General features: G+C 44.4%; 1 protein-coding gene across 2 annotated transcripts; it reads left to right on the top strand.

Annotated features, from left to right (window-relative positions):
• The first annotated feature begins 1235 nt into the window (after positions 1-1235).
• On the top strand, positions 1236-9397 carry UBE2B (ubiquitin conjugating enzyme E2 B). Of its 2 annotated transcripts, XM_030459136.1 has the most exons (6): positions 1236-1458; positions 4840-4920; positions 5608-5633; positions 6687-6776; positions 7956-8044; positions 8853-9397. In XM_030459136.1, exons 1-6 carry the CDS (start codon positions 1415-1417, stop codon positions 8979-8981), a joined length of 459 nt encoding a protein of 152 aa, XP_030314996.1. In that variant the 5' UTR covers positions 1236-1414; the 3' UTR covers positions 8982-9397. The 2 variants fall into 2 exon arrangements, with proteins under 2 accessions (XP_030314996.1, XP_030314997.1); XM_030459137.1 differs by lacking the exon at positions 6687-6776.
• Positions 9398-9714: the final 317 nt, after the last annotated feature.

The following is a 9714-nucleotide window of genomic DNA, read 5'->3' as shown; positions in this document are numbered from 1 at the left end:
GAACAACACAAGATTTGAGATGTAACTCATCTGGTGCCTGATGTTTTGGGGTTTCTTGTGTTGTTTTTCCTCTGTGCAGGCAGTGAGCATTGCCCTGCAGAGGAGCTCCAAGCCCGGGGGAGTTGAGTGACTTGAGCTTCAAAGGGCTGAGCGCTGGGAATGTTCTCACTGCCCTGTCTGGGCATGGCACGTGTTAATAGTGAAGTAATTAATGTTGTTAAAGCGATTTTAATTATTTATACAGGTCCAAGCTTGCACTTATGCTTTAGTCTGCCTTCTCCCTGATGAATTAGCTGGAGTTAAATATAAACTGTATGAAGCTAGAGGAGCAGCAGTGGAAATGGAGAACTGAAGTGTGTGTGTGACGGGAGGAGGAAAATCCAGAAGGAATGATTGCCTGGTGGGAATTGTTTCCCACTAGAGTCAGGAATTATAATTTCTTATTACCAACCATCTTTTAAAACCTTATTGCCTCACAGTATCAGGCTGTACGTGAATTCCTATGCTTTTATCTCACTTCTAACATCTGGATATCTTCACTGAGGTAGGATGTTAGGTTAAACTGTATCCGTAGGGTCAGTCCTTGCAGGGTACAATCCTGCCCGGTGTGAGGCACTGGTTCAGAGCAGCGCTTGGGTCCGTGTTTGTCACTGGACACCACACAGGACTGGCACAAACTTTGGCTCGAAGCGGTTCTGAGGTTTGTCCAGGCTGGATGGATGATCTCTGAGGGGTGGCTGAAGGTGAAGGGATGGGGGACAGGATGGAGACGGTGTTAATTTCTGGCACTTCATTATGAGTCCCGTGATGGTTTGACCTCCTTAAAACTCATCTGAAGGGAAAGCCAGGAGGTACACGCAGTCCCACAAACCACTTTTTGGGGTAACTTCCATGGCTCTGTGTAGGAACTGGATCACGACATCGAAGGGAGTAATGGGATCAAAAAATTAAAACCCAACATCCCCGCTTCCCCACGACCTTCCTCCACAGCATGGGCCAGCGGAGAGCAAATATTTTTCTAACCCGATTTATGACGCGGGGTTGTTCCTCACGTCACGCCGCGCAGACCTTCCCCCAGCCCCCGCCTTTCCCTGCCTCCTCCCGCGGGCTCCTTCAGGAGCTCCCTCTCCCAAATCGCCTCAGGGTGCAGAGGTTGCCCCCAGGTGTTCCGCGGAGCGGTGCGGAGCTGCGCGCAAGGGATTCCCTCCCCTTCCCAGCGCTGCTGTGGGCTGGACCGGACCGGACCGGACCGGACCAGACCGGGCTGGACCGAGCTCTTCCCCCCGCCCCGACCGCCCGCGACGTCGCCCGGCCCGGCCCCCCGCGGAGGGAGACGCCATTGCGAGTTGTTTGTGCAGGCGGCGGAGGGAGGCGGCGGCGCGGCGGCCGCGGACTCTTTTTCCCCGCGGCCATCATGTCCACCCCGGCGAGGCGCAGGCTGATGCGGGATTTCAAGAGGTGAGCGGGGAGCCCCCTTCCCCCACCCCTAAGCTCCCCCAGCCCGATGTGGGGATACCTTCCCCCCGCCTAGGGGGACAGGGCCGGCCTGGCAGCGGGGGAAGCGCTGGCGGGTTGCGGGCCTGGCTCGGCCGTATTGGGGCCGGCGCTTGGGCTCGCACCGCTGGGCTGCTCCGGTACGGGGAGGGGGCCCGTCCTACCGCGGGCAGCGGAACACTGAGGAGCCGTGGCGGAGGCGGCGTGTCCCGGGCCGTCCCTCTGGCCCCGTTCCTTTGTGCCGCTGTCGGGAGCTACCGCGGAGGCCCCGGGTCCTTCCCCCGGTGGGTGCCGTCGGGGGCTCGGGGACAGCGGCTTCGCCCGTGCCCCTCTCAGGGAGCCCGCCGGGGTGACACCGTCCCCCACTCCGTGCCCTCCGGGGGTCCCGTTGGGCAGGGCCGGCTTTGTTTGTGTCCGCCTCGCCCGGGTGCTGACGGCGGGGGGCGTCTGAGGATAACAGTTGAAGCGGAGCCTCCGAAAGGGGGGCAGCCCCGGCCTGGGAACCGCCCGGGTCGGAGCAGCCTGGGCAGGGGTGGCACTGGGGGAACAGGCGGGGTTAACGGGGTGGGAGTCTGGCTGCTGAGTGAGCTGGGGGTTTGGGAGCGTTTAGGGGAAACTGAGGAGCGCTGGAGTGAGCAGATGTGGAGATCTGAGGGGTGCTCTTGCCCTGGAAGGGTCGGGTGGTGCAGAGCTGGCCCGGCTGAGTGTTTGTGCCAGCCTTCCCTCCTCCCTTTCCTCGCACAAGGTGTTTGAATACCGAAGGTGTTCGGCCCAGTGTTCTGAGCAGAGCAAGCTTCAGATGTGTTCGAATCGTCCAGGACCAGAGGTCTCTCAAGTACGATTTCGAGATGGACGTCTAAAAATGAAGTGCAGAGTTAGCAAGCACTTTGTATGTAATAAAACCCAAAATGCCCTTTAATGTTTTTATGCACATGCTATTCCAAGGCTTTCAACCGTGAGGAGTCTTTTGTATAATATATACAACCTGCCAAAGCAGCAGTTATTAGTTGCAGACTTTTAAATGTTAATGTCTGAACCACAGACTCTAGAATAATTTATTTCCAGTCTGACATGTAAACACACTTAGTGTGGAAAAAGATGGTGGTGGGAGTTCTTTGGTAAGCTTTACAGTATGCTGTATGATTTCTCTGGACTGGAGTTGCTCACAAGTTCTTGGAGGTGAGTCAGCTTTGATAGTGTCTCTTTTTTTAGCATAGTTATGTTATACCAGTATCTGAAAATGCATCAGGAAACAGGTGACGTGGAGTGTAGTTGTTTTACGTGGCTGCCTGTAGAGCTGCCATGGTAAAAGCCTGATTTATGACTCTACAAAAAGCTGGACATCTTGGATGTGGAAACAACCTCCTCTGTCGTGTTTGGGTGTTGGTGTTTGCTGGGTGGGTGTTGCTTGATTCCTGTTCAAATCCAAACAGGATATTCAGTCTTTTTTATTGTATTTGGTTACACAGATGACATGAACCAGTTATTTTTTCATGCCGAGGAACTAAGTAATTTTTCAGGATTGCAGTCAGGCATGGGGTTTTTTAATGCTTCTTTAATCTTAGAAGGACTGGTTTAGTAGTTTTTGAAATTTAAGGTGGAGAGAAGACTTTAGAGCAGTGGAAAAGTAATGAAATAAACGTAAATAAAATTTATTTATCAAATATATGATATCTTTATTACCCCAAAACTTAGGCAACTTTTTTAGGTCATGTGTTTTTACTTTTCTCTTTCTTACAATAGGTTATCTATTTGTTTACCCTTACATTACTTATACCTCATACTGAAAAAGCAGAGTGTGTGCTGTGAACTCTGCTTCACTTTATTAAATATAAACTCCTTTTGCATACTGTGGTTCTCGAGAGCAGTGATGAGAGAGCTTTTCAACAGATTTTGGGTGTCCTCTCTTTTTCTGGATTTAAACCAACAGAAAAATAAATGAATTGCTTTTTGTTTGTGGACTAGTTTTGTTGGGTTTTGATTTGTGTTTTTTTTTGGAAAAGGGGCTACAAATCCTGCATTTTCTTCAAAGTTTTCCAGGCCCTGCGTGGAACAGTCTCTGTCTCCAGTCCTTGCCACAACCATTTTGTAGCTGGGCTCTTTGACAGCAGCATGTACATCAGCTTTTAGATTGCTCTGAAAACCAAAGCCATCCTCAGATGCATTTGTGAGGCTGGATGCTTTGGCATTATTGTTGGCATGCAGCAGCCTCCCTGCTGTGTAGGAAGAAGTCCCATTCCTGCTCTGCCTGACCAAAATAGTGCCTGGTTTATGGTGTTGATACTGAGCTGTCTGAACTGTTTGTGCTCGGAAAGCAAGGAGGTAAACAGAGTTCAGAGGAGATCTGAGCTGCCAAAGGAGCCCTGCTTTAGTTAGCATTTGTCCCTGGGTCTGCAGGACTTCTGGTGGTGACTTGTTCATAACAGTGTGCTCTGATGTGGTCAAATTGCTTTTGAAGCCACAGCAGCCACTTCATTTTCTTTATTCTTGCATAACTGAAGAGGGGGAGAAGGTGGGTGGGCAGGAGCTGTCACTGAAGGGGTCAGATCAGGCAAATGCTCATCAGCTGTCTGGGGACTCACTGGGTCGTGTTGTCCAGGGTTTTGGGTGATGCTGAAGCAGAAACATTGGTATGCAGAAGGAGGATATCTGGATTCCCTTCTTTTTGCTTGCAATGTATATATATATATATTGCATGGTTCAGGTTCATGTGACTTTCAGCAAGTAAGGTGCTTTCCCCTAGTCCAAGGATTAAGGTACTAAAAAGAACTCAAAATGCTTCCACAGTTGCTTTAAAGAGAAACACATTTGTTGAACTGGTGAGAGGGAACAGTACAAAGGTTTTCCCCTTGCTCCCTTCTGAAGCAATCAGCTCACCAGTCAAAACAGGCTTATACCAAATTTAGCTGCATTGTGCACACAGATCAGGGAATGCAGGAAAAGTTCTGACAGCCCCTTGTGCTTGGTCCCTGCAAGTGTCACTGGCTGGAGTTCAGCTCCTGTTTGTAATTTGTTCTTTTTGTCGTGGCAGCCAGCAGCAATTCCTCTCTCATAATTCATGATTGTAGCCCTGTAAATCCCAGCTGTATGTGGTGCTTTAAATTATTCTTAGAGTTAATCCTTTGCTCCCTGCACACTTAATCCAGTGTGTTGGGCTGTCATAGTGTGTTGGTGTAGTAAGGGAGAAAATCTTCATGTGCATTTGTTTCATGGAGTGTTGGTAGTCTGCTTGTGATACTTTTTGTATTTACTTGGAATGAGAAAATACTTACAGATTCTGGATATTGCTGTTAAATTGTATTTCATTTATATCAAGCTTGCTTGTTGTGTATTTGTAACTTTCAGATTGCAAGAAGACCCTCCTGTGGGTGTCAGTGGTGCACCATCTGAGAATAATATAATGCAATGGAATGCAGTTATATTTGGGTAAGAGTTTTTGATCATGATAATATTCTATATCAAAGGGCTAAACATAACAAAAACCTGGGATTTATTTTTACAATTATTCTTTTATTTTATGAACACTGAGTCAGGAAGCTTAGAAATATGACTAAATGTCTGCTGCAGTAAAAATCTGTTTTCAAGGGTAATACAGAATATGTAGGAAAGAAAAAAACCTAAAGTTTGTTCATCTTCTTTGTTGAATAAAGGTTACATATGGCTTAATAAATAGGTTGGACTGTGTAGGAGTTGGGTTATGGAAAAGTAGATTTCCTCCAGATGTATTAGTGGTGATTGGATTGATTCCCAGTCAAACAAGGTACAGATTTTGTCTAGGAAGGTGCATGACATATCCTACAGAACAGGATCCTTTCCTGGCTCAGGATCCTTTCATAAAACTGAAGGATGCTTGCTAGTAATTGGATGGTTAATTACCATCTTGTCACATAATGACACAGTATTGTTCAGGGTGATGAAGCAGATATCTCGACCTGCAGATTGACTATGGGAAGGTGTTAGAGGAGGTTGCCTCTGGATACATCTCTAAATAGTTACGTTATTGCTCCCCGTGTATCTTGGGAAGATGAGGAAGAAGATTTGCATTTATTGTGGATGTTTAGAAGTAGGTAATGATAATTTTTAACTGGAGTTTTATTTTTTTAAACTTTTCAGGCCAGAAGGGACGCCGTTTGAAGATGGTAAGCAGCCAACTTTTATTTCCTCTGTCATCCTTATAAATATTGCCAGCATTAACATTGTTCTGCTTTGAAAAAAATAGATATAATCTGTATATAACTTGGAATAAACTAAGCAAGCAAGTGAAGGAGTAAAGTCTTGTTGGCTGTATGTATTTTGATGTAAGCAGTGTCTTGTCATAAGGGGTTGATAGGACACTGTAAGCAGTGCTGCTGTCAGGGCTCATTTGTACCCATACACCAGAGCTTTCAGAGGGGAACCTGGTCTCCTGCTGCCAGATGTTTCCCCATCCCCACAGCTGTGTGCTCTGCTGAGGTTTCATCTTTGTGGCATGTTTGATTCATCTCTTCTCCTAATGAAGAACAGGTGAAAAATCATGAATTGTTCTGAATATGGAAGGCAGGGAGGGGGAGGGAATAGAGAATTTGTACATAAACATGAAAGTTGGTGTGTAATGAACCTCCCTGAGGCATCTGAGGAATAATGAGTTTAATAATTACAGTATTATTGCAGTTATCAGCAGCAGATGGGTTTTTCTCTATGTTAAGTTGGAAGAGTTACAGTGGATTATTCACTGATCCATAATAAAGGTTTTCAGTGATTCAGTCATGAACTCCAAAGACTGGGATTGTTGATTATGAAATTCCAGTCTCTCTTTGCTGGCATCATGGTGCCTTCTTAATGAAACACCTAAAAGTCATGGAACACCAAATCCATGGAACCAACATGTCAGGTCACAGAAAAAGGAGAGGGGGGAGCAGTGGTGTAGTTGATGTTGGCTCCAGCTGCCTTTGCCCTGTACACTGCAACTCTCCAGGCTTCTCCCCAGCTGGGGCTGTGCTGGGTTTATCTCTGCCACCAAGCAGTAGTTCCTTAGTGCCATTATCACTTGAAATCTATGAAAAAAACCCAGACTGGGTGGTGCTTGGTTATTTAATGGTGAGAAGGAATATTGATCATGAAGCCCATAAATTAAATGATGTTTTATATGTTCCTGGGGGAACTTGGTAGTTTTCTTGTTAGTTATTTGATTGTATTTCTGTTTGCTTGGACAGGTACTTTTAAACTAGTAATAGAATTTTCAGAAGAATACCCAAATAAGCCTCCAACTGTTAGGTTTTTATCAAAAATGTTCCATCCAAATGGTGAGTAAATTACTTTTATTTAGCCATGATACCCATTAAATACTACAGTGTGGTTCATGTATTCTGCAATGCTTCAGAATGCTTAACAGCCTTCCATCTCTCTTCATTGCCACCTCTTAAATAGATGTTTAGGACAGCAACTGCTTGATGAAAAATTAAGAATTATGATGCCATTAAGCAGCAGCTATTTGTCTCTTTCTAATCAATACATAACCTCAGCAGCAAAGCCTGTCAGCTTTTTCAGCAACAGCTGTGCTTAGGCTGGCTTGAAGAGGCAATCTTTGGTTGCAGATTCCTGCCCTGTTCCATTCAGCAATTATGGATGTGTGGCCACGTTGTGAACTGGAGAAGGGAACTGATTGTGCTGAATGTCATTTATTTCTCTCAGGCAGGATTTCAGCCTAGTCTTTTCCCTGGTTCCCTGTACCAACCAGTACAGTGTAAGGAAGAGGGTGGGAGCCCAGGGCAGCCTTGTGCAGAAGTGCCTCAGCTCCTGCTCCAGCACTTGGGTTTTGCCCAGTTACTTGCAGAAAACACAAAGTGCATCTTTTGCTTTCCCAAGCCCTTCTGTAGCAAAGGGGTTTAGATTCAATTTGAGGATTGAGGTGTAAGCCCCTTGCAGCATTTCCTGTAGCCAGAGCCCTCCTTGCACACAGGTGACCTCAGTTTTGTGACTTTTGTAGGCTCTCCAACCATTTGTGTTTATACACAGACTGTGTGTCTCTGACAGGGCATTGGTAATTTGTTGGGTTTTTATTGGTGTGAACAAGTGAGAAGATGAGGGTGCAGGAGCTGGAGTGGCAAATCCAGTTCATACAGGCTCTTCTATTAAAACTACTGACAGGAATCCAGATAGTAAATGTCTCTCTGTGTGTATCTGGGCCAGTCACACAAGAGGAGCAAGAAACCAAGTCTGCCAGTTCCTGTGCTAATGCCATAATTTTTAGACCTTTCTTCTTTTCCTCTTGGGTGTTCTTTTACTTTAAGTAATAGATCTTCAAAATACAAGGCATCAAACTACAAATAATTGTGAAACATAACTGCTGTCCTCTTTTCCTAAAGCATTAATTTAAGCACAGGCTGAATTGGAACAGTTAAGTCTGCCTTGAACAGCATGTAAGGAACAAAAAGATAAAATAAGCTGTTGGTTTCTAAATGTTCTCTGTGTTGTGTTCACAGTTTATGCAGATGGCAGCATATGTTTAGATATTCTTCAGAATCGTTGGAGTCCAACATATGATGTTTCATCTATTTTAACTTCAATTCAGGTAACTGTACACCTACTTTAGCAAATAATTATGCTGCTGTTAGTCTGTATTCCAGAAGTTCAGGGATAGGATAGCAAGTGTCTGTGTCAAGGGGGATTTCAGACACTCATGAGCTAAGCAGTAGCTGTTCAGATCAGATAAAGGCTAAGATGCTGACCTATGAAATTACTGAGTTTGAGCTACAAAACTGCTATTAGATGTTTTTTAGAGGAAAGCAGTTAATGATTTGGATTTAACTGTTTTCAGTGAATTAAGGACACCAGATGTAGAAATTTGCCTGGCTCTTAAAACAGCAGTAACCCTTGGTGGTGAAGCCTTGCCCTGTGAGGTCCTCAAGGAGTCAATAACTGCTGAAACCTCCTTTCCTTGGAATCACTAAAAATGGCCTGGCACAGCAAAAACATACACTTGTTTTTCCCCTGTGTGATTGTTTCAACAGTTTGGTAGCAGGCATCTTAAAGGCCCCTCTTTAGTCCTGAATGACAATGAGAGTGTAATTACCAACTGATCAATTAGCACAGCACTGCTAACTGGCACAAATGACCAGGTATTTGTTATGTTTCTGAACCCAGAAGTGTATGCAGTGCTTATGCTTGGGCAATGTATAATTGGAGGTTCAGCAGTGTAATTATGGTGCCTAACCATGAATTTAACTGGTTTACTTTTTAATTGGGCTCTTCTGAGTCATTTCTCCCTTCTGTAACACAGGTGATGCGAGAGCTACAAGTTGGTTTTCTTTTCCCTCATTTAAAATGTGTTGGTTGATCTAACATTTTCTTTTCCCTTTTTTTTTTCTTTTTTGTGACAGTCTCTGCTTGATGAACCTAATCCCAACAGCCCAGCCAACAGCCAGGCAGCACAGCTCTATCAGGAGAACAAACGGGAATATGAGAAAAGAGTTTCAGCTATTGTGGAGCAGAGTTGGAATGATTCGTAACAGCTGCTTTGTGAAGTTTCAAGTGCCACAGTTCTGAGAATTTGCATTAAAAAAAAAAACCAACAAAAAAAAAACCCAACCTCATCTGCAACCAAAATTAAGCCCTCCAGTTTAGGAAACTTTAAAAGCTTGTGTATCTTGATTAACGTACTTTTTATTGCATGGTATGAACTAAGTTATTGCTACATAAATTTGTAATATATCCTGTTTGTATTTTTTTTTTTTCAAGTGTATAATGTTGGTGTGGAGTTTTCATGACAGAATATACACATTTTGTAAATCTGTACTTTTTCAGATATTGAATGCCTTATTTTTGAATTCTTTAGATTTTTAAATTGGAGAAAAGCACTTAACAAAGTTTTTATATATAAATATTTCGTGTAAAACTGTTAAATACATAACCTTAGTGCAAGACATCCTGCTCTCACTCTGTATCTCTTTCAAAGGGCTCATTTTTAGTTTTGGGGGTTTTGTTTTGTTTTTGGTACATCCTAATTCTACCATGCACTTTACAAACAGAAAACTCAGTCCATGATGTCACTGTCTCTGCTTCTGCACCTGAGTTTAAATTGATTCTGTTTGTCCTCAGTTGTAGAAGAGGAGAAGTATTGGTAGCTGAAGCAGGGGAAAATGTGACTGTTTTTGCTAAAAGGAAACTGGGTGCAGAGTTTGTACAAACAGGACCTGGATGAGCAGGAATGATGATCCTGTATTCTGATAACTTGTATTTTTT

Source organism: Calypte anna, chromosome 13 (assembly GCF_003957555.1).
Source record: "Calypte anna isolate BGI_N300 chromosome 13, bCalAnn1_v1.p, whole genome shotgun sequence".
Taxonomy (NCBI): Eukaryota; Metazoa; Chordata; class Aves; order Apodiformes; family Trochilidae; genus Calypte; species Calypte anna.
This window is presented reverse-complemented; position numbering and strand designations above follow the sequence as displayed.